At 37.2% G+C, this 20,408-nt stretch overlaps 1 protein-coding gene across 1 annotated transcript; it reads left to right on the forward strand.

Annotated features, from left to right (window-relative positions):
• The first annotated feature begins 11,548 nt into the window (after nucleotides 1–11,548).
• On the forward strand, nucleotides 11,549–19,920 carry LOC128871217 (esterase B1-like). The gene is made up of 5 exons (XM_054113312.1): nucleotides 11,549–11,686; nucleotides 11,843–12,131; nucleotides 13,439–13,589; nucleotides 18,536–19,269; nucleotides 19,437–19,920. Exons 1-5 carry the CDS (start codon nucleotides 11,676–11,678, stop codon nucleotides 19,890–19,892), a joined length of 1,641 nt encoding a protein of 546 aa, XP_053969287.1. The 5' UTR covers nucleotides 11,549–11,675; the 3' UTR covers nucleotides 19,893–19,920.
• The last annotated feature ends 488 nt before the right edge of the window (nucleotides 19,921–20,408 follow it).

The following is a 20,408-nucleotide window of genomic DNA, read 5'->3' on the forward strand; positions in this document are numbered from 1 at the left end:
AATACCAACAACGTTTTAGCGGTAACTTCAAACAATCGCCAAAATTGTCGCCAAGAACGCATCACCTCAACCAGGCAGGATCGCAAAATCATCCAAACAGTTCTTTGGAACAGAAATGCTTCAAGTTGGGTGATTTTAAGAGAGGTTCAGGAATCTGGAGTAAATATTTCGGAAAGAACGTTACGACGACGCTTATACGAAAATGGAATTTTTTGCAGACGTCCAACAAAAAAGCCAAAACTGGCACCGTGTATGCGAAATCGGCGGGAACTTTGGGCACAACTTCACAGACACTTCGACGCGGAATATTGGAAAAAAGTGAATTAAACAAAAACATCTTTTCCTTTGTCAAATAGCAGTAAGAAGATGTGAATATTCACACTTTCTTGTGGTTTTGTTCTTCTTCTTACAGATCATCTTCAGCAAGGAATGCCGATTGGAAGCGATCACAAAAACAGCAAATTTTGTTCGCAGAAGAGCCGGAGAACGCTATTCTGAAGATTGTGTGCTTCCGGGTGTCAAAATGGAACAGTTCACAGGCACCTGGTTCAGTTGGGAAAGATTTCAAAGCTGGAAAAGTGAGTTCCGCAAAGACTTTTCATCGCCAACCTTTAGCAGAGAGTGAATACAATAATCCTGTTCGCAAACGCCAATGGTTAGATAAAGATGAAACACCTGAACTGACCTCTAGAGATGGTCTTCACCCCAAGAAGATTCTCCTGTATATTTGGTGGGATATGGACGGTGTTGTTAATTATGAACTTCTGGAACCAAACCAGACGATAACTGCTGATTATTATTCCCATCAGCTATCAAACCTGAATTAGGCACTTAAAAAAATCGACCGTCTTTAGTGAATAGATACGCAAAGTTTTGTTTCACCACGACAACGCAAGACCTCATACCGCAAGGCAAACATTAAGCAAGCGGAACGAGCTCGGATGGGAGCTCATGCTGCATCCACCATACTCTCAGGATATTGTACTTTGTGATTATCACCTTTTCCGTGGACTTCAATTCCATATGAGTAACAAAAACTACTCCTCAAAAGAAGCTATAAAAAGGGAAATATCGAAGCGTAGTTTGGCTCCAACGACAAAAAATTTTTTGAGCAGGGAATTAAAAATTTGCCTAAACGTTGGGAAGACATTTTTAATAATGAAGGAAAATATATTATTGATTAATAAATACTTTAAACATCTTTTTTATTAATTTTAAAACCACCTTTAAAAAACGCTCCAATTTATGGATTGACCTGATAAATGTGTTATGGTGATGTAAAATAGATTGTTTGGAATATTGGATATTGAAAAACAGAGTTTTAGAAACCCATACTTGTATTTAAAATTTATGTTAAGAGAATACATATCTTTAAAAAGGGCCGAAAAACACTTCTTTGCTGCATTTGAGGTTATGTAACACGATAAGGTACTCCTTTTTCAAATAGGTCGTTATGGCTTCTTCGGTATAATCTGGTTTTTTCCCCCTATGACTACACCTCCATAGCTTGAATTCGTATTCAGTAACTTCAAAAGTTTTTAGAATTTCTAAAAACGTTTTAAATGTTAAGAAGAAGTAAGAGAAGTAGACCCTGTTATCTTGCATAACCTCAAAAGGAGCAAAAAATGAGATGTGCACTTTCGAAATATCAAATTTTATAAGAATCAACAAATTCTCAATAGCATTGAAATTTTCGCATCAAAAGCATTTCGAAAGAGTAGATAGTATTTTTTAGCCTTGTTCTTGATTAAATTTTTTTTTAACTTACAGTTTTAGTAGCTTTAAATTAAAAAGAAGAAACATACACCAAACTCAAACATTTTCGCATTTCGGATATAAAAATCACAAAATCTATTGCGAAGTGCGAAAAGTTGGCAACAAACGCACTCTTTGATGGGTGCAATCTGGTTTCTGTCATTCTTGAAAAAATTGAGGTATTAATAAATTGTTAATTTTAAATAAAAAACAAAAAAAAAATATTTTCTTGATTTATACGAATGTTTTTTCTCTTTGAAAAGAATTTATTTGGTTTGAAACGCCCACCTAATATATATTTCTATAGCGTTTTTCAATAGGTGCGCTTCAACTTTTTTCCGATAGGGAGGGCGAACGACGCAATATTTTTTATTTTTCGCTTGTCATTTGTAAACTTCATTAGTATACATTTCATCATGGAACGCTACACACTTGAGCAACGATTGCAAATCGTGAAAATTTTTTATGAAAATAATCGTTCTGTTACTGCTACTTTAAGAGCATTTTTTCCAAAAAATCATCTTCAGTAATGAACCTCACTTTTGGTTCAATGGCTTTGTCAACAAGCAAAAAATGCTTTACTGGGCAGAAAGCAATCCACACGTGATTGCATCCCGAAAAAATCACTGTTTGGTGCGGTTTACATGCCGGCGGCGTAATTGGCTCATATTTTTTCGTTGACGAGAACGATCGCCACGTTACTGTGAATGGAAATCGATACCGCGACATGATAAACGATTATTTTTGGCCGCAATTGAATGGTATGGACTTAGACGACATGTGGTTTCAACAGGACGGGGCCACAAGCCACACAGCACACGCTACAATTGATTTGTTGAAGAGTAAGTTCGATGAGCGCATTATTTCCAGAAATGGACCGGTCGAATGGCCGCCGCGCTCGTGTGATTTGACGCCTCTAGACTATTTTCTTTGGGGTTATGTGAAGTCATTGGTCTACAGCAACAAGCCAGCGACGATTTGTGAGCTCAGAGCCAATATTGAACGCGAAATTGCTGGAATTTCGGCCGATTTATGCAAAAGAGTGGTCGAAAATTGGGTTCAACGATTGGACTTCGTAAAACGTGCACGCGGTGGTCATGCAAAAGAAATCGAATTTCATACCTTAATGTATATGTTCAAACTCGATAATAAAAAAAAATTAGTTAAAAAAGTCAAACCGTTTGTGTTTTATTCAAAAAAAAAGTTGAAGCGCTCTTACTGAAAAACGCTTTATTACGCGTCAAAAGTGTTTACTGGCGTCATACATTACTTTTCGTTGCTCATATTTCTTACTATAAAATACGCAAAAACTTCATTATACGATGAAATTAGCAAAACAATTACTTATCTCAATGAAAAATTTTGAGGAATTACATTTCATGCATAAAATGGACTTAAAACCCCTTTAAAATGTAAAAGGAGTCTAAATTTGCCTCAGAATCAAGAAATGGTTTTATCGACCACCCGAATGTACATATGTCGGATTTTGTGTAATACAGTTTGACAATTTTAAATTTTGTTATCAACTGGACCTCATGCGGCCCCGACACATCTGAATTTAGCACATCATTTGGCGAACAAAAATTTTCCTCAACAGCCTTAATCCGTAAAATCCCTAAATAAGATGAACTCAATTTTTACTTGGCCTGCTTTGTTACTTACATATTTCTGCTTATCTCAATGCTGCGCCACTTAAGTGGAACATTTTAAATTTTATTTTAATGCGAGTGCATAAATCGCGTTGAAGGTCAACTGCATCAAACTGTACCCATATCATAACAAAACTGCAATTTTCATTTAAGTAGGTCAATTCTTAATACTCTGCGGGTCAAGCGTATGAAGTAAATTAAAATTTTGAATTCCACTCCAACTACGTCAAGATATTTTTTATATGCATTTGGATTTTTCCTACTATAGAGAGGTACATATAAGTATATGGAGTGCGAAACCTCTCGATTATCTTGTGTCTTATATCTGCATAGAAATAAATTTTTGTAAGCCCAAATTCAAATAATCACTGATAACGGGCTCTCTAATCACTCCATCATACGATTTTCCTGAGATATACCCTATGATCTGAATGTTTAAATAAAACCAGAGTTGAATTTCAGGTAAATTTATTTTATCTCCTACAAAATATGACCTGTCTGAAGCAACACACATGTGCGAATGCTTAACCCAGTCCTCAATGCACCCCTGGTAGGCCGACGAAGGGCTTCCTTCGTCGCATTCTCTTTCTCTATCGACTGAAATCTCCTTCCACGAATTGGTAACTTCAACTTGGGAAACAAAAAGAAGTCGCACGGGGCCATATCAGATGAATACGGTACTTGCACGATGGTATTTACTTGGTGTTTGGTCAAATAATCCAGCACAATTTGGGCTAGGTGCGATGGCGCGTTATCATCATGCAAAATTCAAGAATTGTTTGCCCACATTTCAGGCCGTTGGCGACATAAAGCATCTCCCAAACGCTTCAAAACGGATAAATAATATTCTTTATTGACTGTTTGGCCCGATGTAGTACCTTGATAATCATAAAAAGCAGTAAACATCACCTTCCCAGTACTTTTTGATTATAGGGTATGTACATACATTCTGAATATGAATCAAATCTGGCCATAAATACGACTTTTTGAAATATCTTTAACGAGCGCCGCTTATTTAGTGAGTTATGAAGGAACTTAAAGGCAAAGAACGAACAAATGAACAAATTTCCAGTATTGTTGTATGAATAACATATTTTGTGTACTTTTTGATTTTCCACAATTCGGTTTAGGTAAGAACCAGGCGACTATATGAAGAAATTTGCCCAAGAGGAAGGTGCCTCCTCAATTGAGTTAATCAAAATTTTCAGCTCTTCTGCCAAGTCCTTGCCTTCTCGTTACTTCCATAAAATCCCACATAAATATTAGAATTTCCCCCCTTTTCATCACCTAACGGTTTATACATAGCATTAGATCATATGTACTACCACGTTGGAGAGCATTCAGAAGGTGTGGCGAAAATCAGTTCATTAACCGGCTCTCATCAATTTTGAAAGAATCAGCTGATTTGCTAATGTCGTAGGGAATGTGAAAACAATTTGTTTACAGCACAAAAACTGAGATTGTGTTGGGGAAAAAGTTATATTGGGGGTATATAATAAGTCTAAACAACGGCTGAATGCAGAAGTGTAATAGCCTAGGCAAACGGCGGCTTTAATAGGAATTACCGGCGCAGTTAATTGTGATTAAAATTGTAGTGTAATAGACGGATTAGAATTAACTATGACTACTATGAGGACGGCGCAGGGCTTAGATAAGCGCGGGTTTCTCCAACTACATAGCCTCTACTAAGCCAAAACCGTTAGCACATAATGAAGAATCACATCCTGCACTAGGTGACCCCGCTGTTTAACTCAGTAAGATCCCTTGCTGTCAGATGACAAACAGAGTCTCCTACTGAGATTACTGGTGGGTGTAATCACAGGGCACAACGCCTGTGATGATTATATGGCTGCCATGGGGGTAGAAGACAGCACGATATGCCTATCATGTTTTGAAAATGACGACACTGCAGAGTATTTTCTCTGTAGTTGTCCGGCGTTTTCCCGAATCAGGCTTAGAATATTGGGTTGCGATATACTGAGTATGGATAGAGTTCACACTCTTCCTCTTCCGGATCTCTTGAGATTTATTTATCAACGAATCCGAGAGATTTGTGGAAGAGTGACCTCAAACTAATTTATGCGTCCTACCACCCTCTTTTTATCTTTCCTATCTCTATGCTTATCTTTCCTGCTCTTTCTACTGAAATCTATCCGGGTGTAGTACAATGGTCTTTTGACTGAGTGCTTGGTCTTATCCGACCCCCCACAAATCTAATCTAATCTAATCTAATAGACGGTTGTTACGCGGATTAGCGAACAGCTGATTTGTTTTTTGAATAGTTTTGCCAGTAAAAGATGGATCGCAGGCGACAAATACGGGCATTAGCTGCCCTGATACTAAAAAATACTTATTTATTTCAAATGTCTTAAATTGCTTTTTCTGAAACTGCTTTAAAATATCAAAACAATAAATGTCATTTTGAACGCATCAGTGCAACTAGCATGGCACCCAGTCTTTCCTATTATTCTATTTAAAAGTTTCATTATTTTCCATTCACGATAGATATTAACTGTCATTATTTGGCAATGTTGTCATCGAAAATTCTAAAATATAAGAATTAAGTCTTGTAGTCAATCCGCATTAGTTGCACTTCATTCCTAAGATAATTTCGAATTAAATCGTTCTTCCCGATTAACACCACCAACTGTCTAGGATATAAGGAGACGTGTGAAAAGAGCGGGAAAAATTCCACTGTTTGAGCCGTCGATGAGGTAGCAGCCGAAGTTACGCTCACAATTTTGTTTAGCATAGTCAAACCTTGTAATCATCTTTAGTAGTACCCTACAAAGTTCCTTCACAGTTTTTTAGTTTGGTGAAGCCAGTTGTGTGTTACGGCATTCCTAAATGGAGATAAAAAGTAAAAAAGTCAGTTCATTCATCGGTGAAACCTGAACTGAAACGAAAAGTTAGAGCTACGAAGCGAATGAAAATGTGTGCTTTTCATTAACTCAATACAGTGTCGAATGCAATAGCAAAGCAGTGGGTCCAGCTACTCCTTTCTGATAACAGATGATAATTGACATGGCTGATGAGGTACTTGTAAGTCAAGCATCAAAAATGTCGTTAAAAACCAATTCGATTGCCAAGAGGTTAAAGATTACTCAGAAAATAATTGGAATCCTTTGCTTGTTGGTTTCGGAAAGAGGCTCATTAATTCCTAACAATATTAATAGCTTACTTTTCGAAGCAATCCACTTTTTGCTGGAATGAATATTTATTCATTCTTTTGACACTTTTCAAACAAAGATGTATGGAACCTTCTGCAAAAAATGTACCAAGCGTAAGCAAGAGAATCCACAAGATTCCATGGTATACGAAAAAACTAAAAAGATAATGAATTCGAGAAATAAGTTTTAAAAAACAATTTAACTAACAAATGCACAAACATAAATGCAAATTTAAACACTCAAGTAAAGCTCTCCAGCGAAACTATATTCGTAAACTTTCTCTTAGACTAATCTTAAGTCTTTTTGGCGTTGCGCTAAGACCAAAAAGTCCTGGTCTGCTGTTTCTTGCGAAGTATTTTACAATGGTGCTAATTCTTGAAAAGCTAATTTCACTATTGATTTTGGCACTCTTTGGCTGTAATGGTTTGTAATCGAGTTCAGAGCATTAAAGGCTCTTCGGTTGCGGATAATGATAGTTTATCATCTTATTTCTTCAAGAAATGTTCTGCTCTTACATTCAATACTTTGTTAATTTTTAATAAATCTCTTTACTTTGACAATTTTATAAAGGTGCGGTAGATCATTTCCATCAGACTCACCCATTCAAGGCTGGCAAAAATTAGTGCTAACTATAGGCCTATTTCCAAACTGTCTAAAACATCGAAGTTATCGGAATGTAAAAGGGGTTTTCAAAAGACGCGTCTAGATGTTGTTGTAAAATAAAACATGTTAAAATAAACTTTTTTTCAGATTTTACTATTTTCGTTCAAAATACGAATCTTAACACTTAAACTGAAATGTCCACCATAAGCACATCCACAGGCCGTTATACGAGAATTAAAGTTTTCAAGGACACGCTCACACATGGTCGCATTGAGTTCAGCAATCTCAATCCGAATGTTGCGTTTCAGCTCTGCAATTAATGTTGGCTTATTCACATAGTCTTTACTTATAAAAAATCTCTGTCTGGTCTACCAGTCTACCCTCGGCAGAACCAGTTTCTTGAAATGTTTCGCCATCCTCGTCGACTCATTCGGACGAAACAAACAAACCACGAATTTTGAATATGTTTTTCTTAGAGATCGACCATTATTTCCATAGTAAGTTTCAATAATTTTAAGTCGTTGTTCTATCGTGTAAATGTGATAAAAAAATATGGTATCATCTAGGAGTTATTAACTACTACCATTTAGGCGTTACTTTTGAAAGACCCTTTATTATCAAACAAAAGTCGTATTTCGACGGAAAGCGTTACAAATCCAATAACCAGCATAGTTTCATGGCTTGCAAATCAACTGTCACAAATTCTGCTGTATTCACCGAATTGTGTATGTCTGCTCCCAATGACAGGCTATCAGTTCTATACGGACTTTTCTAAGGATTTTAACAAAGTCAACTACTCAATTTTAATCGCCAAGTTTGGTAAAGTCGTACCTTTTTTGTCGTTAGTGTGCAGATGTCCTTGAAAAGCTTTCTTCTCATTCTTTCGGTGCCTATTCCGGTGTCCTTCAGAGCAGTATTCTGGGTCCATTACACTTCATTACCTTCATTATTAATGATTTATCTGAGCGTTTTTAATTTCCGGAATTTCTTTTATATGCAGATGATTAAAAAAATGCTGAAATCATTTTTAAGTCTTTCCGATTCATGTAAGCTCCAATCAGTTCTCAATAGCGGCGTGGCGGCTTCGTGTGATAAAAATTGCGATCACATTTTAAGAAATGTTTTATGATATCCTTTTCTAAGTCTAGGCAGTCATTTACTACCTCAAAATTGAACTATGGAATCGCGTCTCACCGTTATTAATGAAGTTGTTTTGTATTTAGTTTTATTTACTCTATTTATTATAAATTTTGAGCTGTGTTCTTCTGAGCTTATAAAATTTTAATTGTTTTCATAAGCCAAACAATAAAAAATTAAAAAAAAAAGTTTCTTTCTTTCTCTGAGTGACTTAATTTCTAATAAGATGTGTTTTTCCGGTAAAAGATCAATGGTTTCATTGCTTATGTGACACGTAGCGCCGTCTAGTTGAAAATAAACGTTCTCTAGACCAATACCATCCAATTCCTGCTACAAAAAATTCCCGCCCAATCCATTCACCACCGTAACTGTTGCTCCAGCTTCATTTTCGAAAAAGTACGGCCCAATGACTCCGCCGGACCATAAACCGCACCAAACCGCACAAATCACACATTAAGGATAAAGAGGCTTTTCAACTCTTGGATTTTCTGAGTCTCAGATCCCACAAGTTTGCTTGTAGACGAAGCCACCGAGGTGAAAATGGGCCTCATCACTTTATATGATTTTTCGATGGAATTTCGGATCATTTGCATGCATTTCAACGACCCAATCAGCAAAGACACGACGTTGTTGATGATTGACCGGCTTGAGTTCCTATGTTAACTGGACTTTATAAGCCTTAAGACCCAAATGCTTATGCAAAATACGGTGTAATGACGTTTATGGAATGCCTAATTCCAAAGAATGACGAGGAATGGACAAACCTGGGTATTCTCCAACACTTTCGGCTACAACAGCAATATTTTCGGCTGTTCTTGAGCGACGTGCACGGGTTTTATTCTTCACATCAGTAACTTGTCCCAGCAGCTCGAATTTTTTCACAAATTTCTGTATTGCGGTCCGACAAGGTGCTTCACGATGACCCAAAAATGTGCGAGTTTTACGAATAGTCTCTGCCAAATCTTCACCATTTTTATAGTGAATTTTAATAACTTCAATGCATTGTTTAAGCGGGTATCGTTCCATTTTTATTAATGGCGTAGTTTCTTCTTGTCAAATATCAAAAAATGACAGCTTCAAAAGTGACAACTACCGAAATAGAGGGCTATTCAAAACAACACCTGTTATTGGAAAACCCTTTATAATCATATTCTACAGCTGCCCTCATCCCAAACTAAATTCATACGTACCTGATCCACATGTCTAAATGATATTCGCACCATCTTCTAGGTCAGTCTTATATGGGCTCCGGGACAAAGGGATATTGAGGAAATTTCAAGACTGATGAACTAGCCAGAAAGGGTACTAATCTTTGACTTCTTAAAAACATAGGCAATATTGAAATCCTTATGGCAAATTTGCAAATTAGGGATACAAAAAATATTCTCCACTAGGCCAATAGGTCATGGAGAGAAAATAATACTTGTGTTGCAACCGCACTTATTTGGCCACAAATGGCAAATAGATAAGAAAAGATTAGGAGAATTGCTGAACATTTGAAGAGAGAACAGCTTGAAGGTGGAGGTTTGTGTTACCGGTCACTGGCTGTTAGGTAGGCGCACTCTTCTAGGCTGGCAGTATTTTCTCTAAAATACGGCAGAAGTTGAAGAGGCTGAGCTAATGCCTAGCTAAGGCTGGAAGAGGAAGAAGCAGTAGAACACTTCCTCTGTAACTGGCCAGCCTTAGCTAGGCCTATAAAACTTCTGCCGTATTCAGGAGAAAAAGGGCCTAGCTAAGGCTGGCAAGTGTTCTACTGTTTCTTCCTCTTCCTCTGTAACTGCCCAGCCTTAGCTAGGAGTAGAGCAAGGAAAACACTCTTTTTACTTTCTTACAGAATTTTCCGCTGTTGAGATAAAACTTATCCTATGCTTTACAAGAGCATGTAAATGGTTCCAATGATGAATAAACACTGAAGTTCCCGTGTTACTCAGTGGTACCACAGCGAATCAAATGGATTAAATGGATTCTAAACCGACTGCCACAAAAAGCTAACCGAAACTAAGTAAGTAAATAAATAAATAAAGTAATATTTTAATTAAATATAAATTAAATAAATTAAAATATATAACCTATCGCACAGGGACTTGTTTGTTATTGTTGTTGTTGTAGCAGCATAAACATTCCCCATATTTACATACATACGAGGAATGCTGGTGGAGTGACAGTCCTTGGCCGGATATAAATCCGGGTCGTTTCGGCAACGTAAAACCGGCTGTCGTGGAAACGCACTTGGTGACACGTGCTGCTAATTTGTTAATTCTTTTCATTTCAATAAATTCTTTATGATTTAATTCTTTAATTCATTCACATGCAAAAACCATATAAATCCAAATCGAAATCCAAAAATCGGTTTTTGAGCCTCTTTAAACTGGCATTGCTGAAATTCAATGGAATATGAAATTACATACCTGAATCGTTTCTGAAGATTATGATTAAAAAGTGTGTAGCTTTGATGAAAATTTGTTGAATTGTTATTTAAATTTGCACAAAAAATTACACATGGATTTATATGGTTTTTGTAGGAGATTTAACTATATTTGCATAAAAAATCATTAGAATTAATTCAGAAATAAATAAAGTGTCAGAAGTTGTCGATAAGGCCTAGCCCAACAATTATTTAACGCGTGTATACATTTATCATAAGGCCGGCCGCCGTAGCCAAATGGTTGGTGCGTGACTACCATTCGGAATTCACAGAGAGAACGGCGGTTCGAATCGCGGTGAAACACCAAAATTAAGAAAAACATTTTTCTAATAGCAGTCGCCCCTCGGCAGGCATTGGCAAACCTCCGAGTATATTTCTGACATGAAAAAGCTCCTCATAAAAATAGCTGCCGTTCGGAGTCGGCTTGAAACTGTAGGTCCCTCCATTTGTGGAACAACATCAAGACGCACACCACAAATACGAGGAGGAGCTGGGCCAAACACCCAACAAGGGTGTACGCGCCAATTATATATATAATATATATTTATTTACATTATTATTACATTACATTTAATGCATTAGTTTTTTTTTGCATTTTTTTTAGAATAGGGAAAAGGTCGAAATTCTGTGAATGTCTAAAAGATATAATTTCGCGTAAACTGTGACAAACCATTTGCCATAAACTATGCATACATATATTATGTACATATCTAAATGTATGTATGTAGGCGCGTATGTATGTAAGAATCAGCACCCTCTAATCAAACAGCAAACTTAATATCAAAAGAAATGTTCAGTTGGTCTTGAGCAAGCGACTCAAACAGTTGATTCGTGTGTTGTAGCGAAGTGGTGAAAACTATTCCATCTAATTGTTGTACAGCAACAAGTTAATAGATACAATTAATTACGAAAGTGCAGACAAAAACAAAAACCCTCATGAATTGGGCGTAAGTACTCCAGCAAGCACAGCAGCTGAATAAACGTACAAAAAATGTAAATTCAAATGAAACAACAAAAAAAACTAATAATCATTAACATAGATACATATTTGTTTAGTTAACTGTAAGAAACGACATAAATTGAATTAAAAAAATATATATTAGAGAAATTTCGCTGGAAGGTCATGAGCAACTGCTCACATTGCCGCTGGGCGAGATCAAAGGCCAATGCTGCCAGACAATTTATGCGCAGGCTTATTACAGTTTCGAGGGCATACCCTATGCTAAGCCACCGCTGGGAGAGTTGCGTTTCAAAGCGCCGCAACCTGTTGAACCTTGGACTGGCGTGAAGGATTGCACACAATGTGCCAGCAAGCCGCTACAGAAGAATTCACGCATCGGCAAGGTAGAGGGATCCGAGGATTGTTTATATCTGAATGTATATACAAAGCAAGTAAGTTACGCATATACACTTTAGTTGCAAATAATAGCAGAGCGATATGTAAATACATATGAGTTTTGGTGCTTTTTTTATTTATTTTTTTTTTTTTCACTTTTAAATAGAAACATAGTTCATACTACTACGAAAAATATGTAATTTCAAGTTTCAAACTGCGTAGAAATTCAAAAAAAAATTCAACAAATTTCAAATCTAAGTTTCAAACTTTTAATCAGATTTCTTAAAAAAATGTACAAAAAATTGGATAAATGAAAAAAAAATTTATTTGTATTGTAAATTAAAAAAAAAATGGATATTGGATCACATACAATTTTGGTTTAATAGGTGCCAGCTCAAAGTGGCCTAAAACTCGCGCTAATTTTGGACAATTTTTTTTGTTGCCGATGTTATGCTTTTGCTTCCATATAACGAATGCCCGAAATTGTTTTTATATGGGGAAATTGCACAAGCCCGCTAGAAAAAAAAAAAATCAAAGATGAACGCGATTTTGGAGCCTCTTAGAACCTCTTTTGGTTTTTGTTGTTTGTCGGAACAACTAGCAAGCGCAGCACTCAGACAACATTACTGCACTTGGATTCTATTTTTAATTTTCTTTAAATCTAACCGACCTCCGAAGAAATCTGAGTGCATCTTGTGTTGCGTAACACATCAGTGCCAAAGACTTCAAGCCTGAGTCGAGCGAAGTTCAGGCAGACGCACAAAAAGTGGCCCGCCGGCTCATCCTCCTTTTCACATGCTGGACAGAGTGTACTGTCTGAGAAGCCTATCTTTTCCATGTGTTTCGCCCACTGAAAATGACCCCTCATCAGTCCAACAACCCGCCTACAGTCCTTTCTGCTTAATGGCAGGAGAATCTGCGACAGTCGGTCGGACATGCTAGGTAACATTAGTTTTGTCCACCATCTTCGAGCTTACATTTTGTTATATAAAAATTCAATTGACTAGAAAACTGCATACTCGAAATTTTCCTATGATTCTGATTAAAAAGTTTGAAATTTTATGATTTTTTTTTATTTTGTACAAAGTTTGAAACTTTGAGTTATACGATTTTTGTTGTAGTATAGATTATATTTTTTATAAAAAAAATAGTAAAATTTTTGCATTATGCCGCATTGCTATTATTGTGTACACAGGTGTATGTATGTGTGTGTGGAAAACGGCATAAACATATAGTTATTGTTTGTTAAAAAATTAATTTAAAGCTTATCATCGGTTAAGACTACTTTTCTTAACTAATCTTTTCACTGACGCATACAAATTTATTTTTAATGTTGCGTCTATTCTTTTACGTCAATTTGTAGTTGAAATCCGAGCAACCGTTACCTGTCATAGTTTTTATCTATGGTGGTGCTTTTTACCAAGGCGAGGCCACGAGAAATGTTTATGGTCCGGACTATTTCATGAACGAGCAAGTCGTACTGGTTACACTCAACTACCGGTTGTGTTCCTTGGGTGAGTTATTTCGTATCTCAAAATTAGTATTAGCAATGAGCGGACTCGTATGAAGACAAGCAGCTACAATTCTGCTCGTTCACACTAACAAAACTCAAGTAGCGAAGTTCTTTGTGCAAAGCAACATTTTTGTTTCTAAAATCAAAGTGATACGAATTAATTTTTCGTATGGTGAGATTTCGTACTTTTAAAGGGATGGTTCGGAATTACAGCTTCTTGTTTCTCTACTTCTTGTGCTGAAGAAAATTTAATAAATTTACTTTGATAAGATAACTTTGTTTTTTCTAACAACTGTGCGTTAATCGAGGCTGAAGAGTGGAATGCTGAAGAGTGCATTTAAGGGTAAAATTCAATAATGAATTTTCTCCTCTTGTTAAAAAGTTAGATTTTAAAGGAAAAAGTATAAGGTTTTATACGAGTGTAATTAAAAAAAATTAAAAATGTCAAATTACTTTATGGCTCTTTTAGAAAATCTGAAAAATAATAAGTGGTGCAAAATTAATCACAATTAATCAATACCATCGAACGTCAATCATATTGGACGCATGTAAACCAAGCAGCTGCAGTATATAAACAGGCAAGCAATGGAATCCAATTGGAAAATCTTGTGAATTGGCTCTGCACGAGTGCATTAGCATAATCGAAAAAGGGTTGGAAAAAATAGAGTACACTCTTGGTGTGTTTGTGGACATTGAAGGAGCTTTCGACAGTGCTACATTTTACTGCGTGTGCTCTTCTATCAGAAAGCATGGAGTAGCAGAAATCATTGTCAGATGGATTCACTCTATGCTATTCAAGAGACTGAAAACCAATGAAGGAGTCTACGGTGTACTCTCTCCCCTACTTTAGTGCTTCGTGGTGGACTCTCTTCTTAACAATCTCCAGGAAATTAGACACACCGAAGCTTATGCGGATGATGTGTGCGTTCCAATCTCAGGACCGTCACTAGTAGCTATATGCAATAAAATGCAGGTAGCGCTAAACCTAAGATTGATCATTGGTGCGAATTGAATGGTCTTTCGGTGAATCTGAATCCGAGGAGAGGATCGCTTGAACACTAAATGTCTTCTGGCAGTGTAAGAGAACCTTTGACAAGACATGGGATCTGATTACACCCATTATTACATACGCCTCTGTAGTCTGGTGGAAGGTTACTATGGTTAATTCCAGAGTAAAACCCCTAACTAGACTACAAGTGTATGTTTGGGTCTTACAGGTGCTATGAGTACGACATCTGGCGATGCCCTTAATGCCATCCTTAACTTAGGTACAATCTCTAGATCTTCAAATCCGGAAGCAGGCAATGAAGACGGCGAACAGGCTCAAGTCAAACGGAGTATAGGGAGACGAAGAATTCAAAGGCCATTGTCAGATGTGAAACGATTTGTCGGAGCGGTGCACACTGTTCTCGATGCCAGTGGACAATCAAGTGCTTTACGTTAGCTTCGGTTGGAAGTAGGAGATCAATGGTTAAGTTCAGAGAACCTGTTAACGGGATCTCAGCACATCTTCCTCACCGAGGGATCCAAAACCAGCGCTGGTGGTGAATCCGGATGGTGCCTAGACGAAGACACTAAGTACTCCTACGCTACAGAACAGATGGCTAAGGTATTCTTAACGGAAGTCTACCTTCTGCTCAAATATGAACGAGGCGTTATCAATAAAACGGTCCGCGGATGACATATGGCAAAAATATTTTTTTTGTTTTTTGGTAGGACTGTTATAAGCTTACATGACAAATTTCAGCGTGATATGTCACATAGGTTGTTTTCTGTGCTACTGTAAACAAGTCAAGCTCGAGTGTCAAGCTGATTATGAGTGGACAGTTTGTTGAGACTTGAATGTGAAGCTATTCAAGGCTTTGAAAACCGATTGGCTATCCAAAAGTATTTTAACTTTTACTTTCTCGAACCTCTTTTGGAAATGATTTCCACCGTTTCCATTATGGCGAAGAGCTCCGCATGGAAAATCGTGGTCTCTGTACTTAGTGGTAGGATTTGTGTGCTTTAAGCCCCACTATTTCTGCTCTTACTCCTTGGAGCGTTTTGGAACCATCTGTGCACCATTTTTGTGAGTCGTCATTTATCCATGTAGGGTTAGTATTCTACTCTTCCCTAGATGGGAAGATCACCTTGTATCTCTTTATAAAATTGCGAAAGCACCTTTTAAACGCGTTTGAAGAGATCCATCAGCGAATTCTCCTTAATGGCCTCTATCGACTCAAAGCGGCGTCCATGGGGTGGCAATTTAAGTTTTGGGAAAAGGAAGCAGTCCCTGCGTGCGGCAAAATCCGGTGAATGCGGTGGTTGTTCGATGATATTTGTCGAGTTTTTGTTGAAAAAAGTGTCCACAATAAGAGCCTTGTGAGACGGTGCGTTATCATGTTGTCCATGAGTTTTCTTTCCACAAATTGACCCGTTTCTTACGCACATTCTTTCTCAAACATCGCATAACTTTCAAATAATATTGCAATTAACCATTCGAAATGAATTCCAACTGCACAAACCATGATAATTCAAGAAAACGAGTAGCATGACTTTCACTTTTGACCGACTTTGATGTGGTTTTTTGGGTTTCGGCTCATGTGGATAGCGCCATTCAGCCGCCTGTTGACTGGTTTGCATGTCAAACTCATATTCCCAAGTCTCATCACCTGTTATGATGCGCTGGGTAAACGTTGGATCCGAATTCACTTGCTCAAGCATGTCTTCAGCCACCTTCTTGCGATGAATTTTTTGAAAGAAATACAACTCTTTTGGAACGAGTCGAACAGCTACGCGTCTCATGCCCACTTGATGGTGTAAAATGTTGCGAATTGATTCGTGAGACAAGCTAAGGTCACGAGCTACCTCACTCAAACTTAAATGATGGCTTTCCAGCTGCATTTCCTTGACTTTGTCAACGTTTTCATCCGTTGAAGACGTTGATGGACGACCAGATTGGAGCAGACCTTCCACGACTTTTCGGCCTTCTGCAAAAGCCTTATACCACTCGTAGACTTGTGTTTTCGATAAAGCACCAGCATAACTCGCCATATGCTTTTTTCAACGATTCGACACATGAAATCCCGTTGAAAACATAAAATTTAAGACAAATTCTTCGTTCGCTATTTTTATCCATAGTGAAAATCGCAGAGCACATCTGCGGTTGACTGATACAATTAAATGTCAAAAACAAGCTAATTGACAGATCACGCTCAATCTTTGGACACTATAGAGGACATATAAGTAACCCTCGCTTTTTAAATGAACAACTCCCAATATGTTTTTGACAGAATGTAGGTCTCTACAGCTGTTATGACCTCTTCATTTGATGAAAAACGCTTTCCACGCTGGGGGCCAAATCTGGTGAATATGGCGGATGCTTCAACAATCCGAACTTTAATTTATGATTTTAGCCATTGTGAAAATGCTCTTGTGATACAGTGAATTGTACTGATTTAAACATTTTTTTCTTTTGTAAACTGGGTCTTTTTTTACGAATGTTTTTGTGTAGCTGGTCCAAAAAGGTTACAACAATAGTCGTTTTTCTACCCTCGACAGAACCAGTTTCTGGAAATTTTTTCATCTACCTTTGAATTGTCGACTCATTCAGACGATTATTTCAACCAAAAATAGAGGTTAATTCTTCTTGACTACATCCAGTCTGTGCGATTGAGAAACCTTATAAGGTTGTTTACATCTATAGCAGCCAGCTCTTCGAGGTTTTCAAAAAGTGGTTAGCCAAGGGTTAATATTCTTGCATTTCATAGGGCAGGGCAATCCTAGAGGAAATGGAAGATAGTTTTATTTTTATCCGGTTGATTACAACTATGAAAGTATACTTATATATTGCAAGGGATACCCATTTTGGCTGCTTGCTCTTATATGGGCCAGAAGCCAGTCGGCTTGCCGCGAGTCTGCAGGCATACCTTCGTTTAATTTTTTTTTATTATTTACAATGTAACTACTTAATAAATTATAAACTAACGAACAACTTGGATTTAATTTTGTGCAATACAACTAAATTTAATAATGCTCTGCCCAAGGCTGCGTGAGTAAATGCGGGTTTTTTCGTTTCAGCATTTCTTTCCATTCATCGTGATCAATTAGGGCTGAGCCTTTGCTCTTTACATAGTGGCGTAGTCTTTCCATATGCGATTTAGCATTTATGTTGATCGAAGTGGCAACTGATTCGATGCCAAGGTCGTGCTCGATATTATTTTTTTTCGATATATATAGATTTTATATTGGTTGAGCTTGAGCAGCCCCATAGCTGGATCCCATGGGTCCAAATTGGTTTAAGCACCTGCTTAAATAAAAGCATTTTATTGTGTATGGATAAGGCTGATTGGTTGCCCATAAGCAAGTGCATATTTCTAAATCTGAATTCTAACTCGCCTTTTTTCTTTTTAACGTGAGCATTCCATCTAAGCTTCGTATCTAGTGTCATACCTAAGTATTTGGCGTTGATGTGATACGGGATTTGCACGCCGTTTATGTATAGTGGCAGATATTGGATTTTCTCCTGTGTGAAGTCTAAGTGAACCGAGTTTGTTTCATTTAGTTTTATGCGTCATTTAATGCTCCACTCTGAGATTTTATTTAAATAAATTTGAAGGTTTTTGCAAAAGTCAGCAAAAGTCTTCGTATTTTATTCGGAAGAAACGATCCGATTGGTACGATTTTAGAATATTAAAATATTGTGTTGGTAGAAGCGCTTTTATTTTGTTGAGGAGCCCACCGTGGCAAACTTTGTCAAGGGCTTTAGACACGTCCAGAAAGACAGCAGAGCACACCTTTTTTTCCTTCCTTTAATGTTTGTGGTTGAAGATGGGCCATATGTTAAAACATGGTACCGTATAGGAATTATTTACTACTGACATCTCAGCGTCACTTTTGAACATTTACTTATAAACATTAAAAAAGTTGTTGCCAACAGATACTAAATTCCCCCCTTTTTAATAGGTTTTCTCAGTCTGGCTGACCCCGCGCTGCAAGTACCCGGCAATGCTGCGCTCAAAGATCAAATTCTCGCGCTCAAATGGGTGAGACAGTATATCGCACATTTCAATGGTGATCCCAACAATGTAACGCTTTTTGGTGAGAGCGCCGGTGCGGCCTGCGTACACTCGCTAATGCTTAGTGAACAGACGCGCGATCTCTTACAACGTGTTGTACTTATGTCTGGCTGTGCACTAAATTTTTGGGTTAATATGCCGCAAACGGATATGGCCTATAGATTGGCAAAATTTCATGGCTACAATGGGGAGAATATTGACGCAGATGTGTTATGCTTTCTACAACAATTAGAGCCTGACAAACTGGTACAACATTCACTACTCAATGAAGAGGAACGCCAAAAGTTATATATGTTTCCGTTCGGCCCCATTGTAGAACCATACATTAGTGAGGATTGTGTATTGCCAAAACGGCCGTTTGAGTTGCTAAAAAGTACGTGGAGTAATCGGATGCCATTGATTATTGGCGCCAATTCCTTTGAAGGTCTCTATATGTACCAGCGTCTGAAAATGTTTCCACAAATAATGCAGATGCTTTTAAACTATCCTGAACGCATTTTGCCGGAGGATGCAAAATCCGCTTATACGCCCGAACAATGGCAGGAAATGGGTGAGAAGCTGCTGAAGTTATTTTTTAGTCCTAAGCAGCCGAGTGATCGTTCGATGTACAAATTTCTCGATGTAAGTTTAGAGTTTTTTTTCAAAAATTAAATACGCCACAGAAATCTATTGCACTCAGAATATTCACATGGAAATATTTATGCAAAATTTTCGGTGTCATATTTAAAAACTGCTTTTTATAGATCTCCACACTTTTATTTTATTTTTTTTTTTTGATACCGTTTCAGATCTATGGTTACAAGCTCTTTTGTCATGACATCCATCGCTGCATCTTGGCGCGTTTGGCTTATGCGAATGCCTCTACATATCTCTATCGTTTCGATTTCGATTCACCCGATTTCAATCTATATCGTGCCAAGTATTGCGGACTCGATCAAGTGCGTGGTGTAGCTCACGCTGATGACTTATCGTATACGTTTTTCTCAAACGATTCATGGAAAGTCAGTACCGATTCGGCAGAATACAAAATTATCAGACGGCTAATAGGTATTATTGCGGCTTTTGCCAAGAACTCTGATCCTAATTGTAGCGAAATTAAACCCATTGTCTGGATGCCGCTAGAAGACGCCAACCCGAATTTGGCACTGAATATTAGCTACGATTTAAGTATAATGGAGTTGCCGGAGAGTGCGAAACTCAATGCTTTGGATGAATTATTTGCATTGAAAGAGCAACTGTATTAATGGGAAAATTTGCTCTTGTGCTCTCGTCATTAGGTCACTTAATTTTTTTTTTTTTTTTTTTTGAAAAATTCATAAGATTTTTTATGATAAATTTTTTCCGTTAGTTTTTATAAAAATATAGTTCAATATATAACAAACACTTGTCAAATCAAAATTCGAAATTTTATAGAAAATTTACAAAAATTTGTCAAATTTCAAAAATTAACTTCAAAATTTTCAACTTTTCATTTGGCATCTTTAGAAAATTTCAGAGTATGCAGTTGTATGGCCCATTCAATTCTTGTTTAATGAAGTGCGGGTTTAAGGGGGAACACCACTGTGAACGCGTGAAAGTTAAGTGATTTTCATTAATTTTTTTATAAGTAGGGATGATTATTTGAGGATCGGACAAATTATAATTTATTTAACACTAGCAAACCCGGCCCGCTTCGCTGGGCACACTAAAATAGAATAGATATGGTTTAGAACAGAAAATATATGATTTTCATATTATTTATTTCTTTATTCTTTATTCAA

This window comes from Anastrepha ludens, chromosome 2 (genome assembly GCF_028408465.1).
Source record: "Anastrepha ludens isolate Willacy chromosome 2, idAnaLude1.1, whole genome shotgun sequence".
NCBI classification, from domain to species: Eukaryota; Metazoa; Arthropoda; class Insecta; order Diptera; family Tephritidae; genus Anastrepha; species Anastrepha ludens.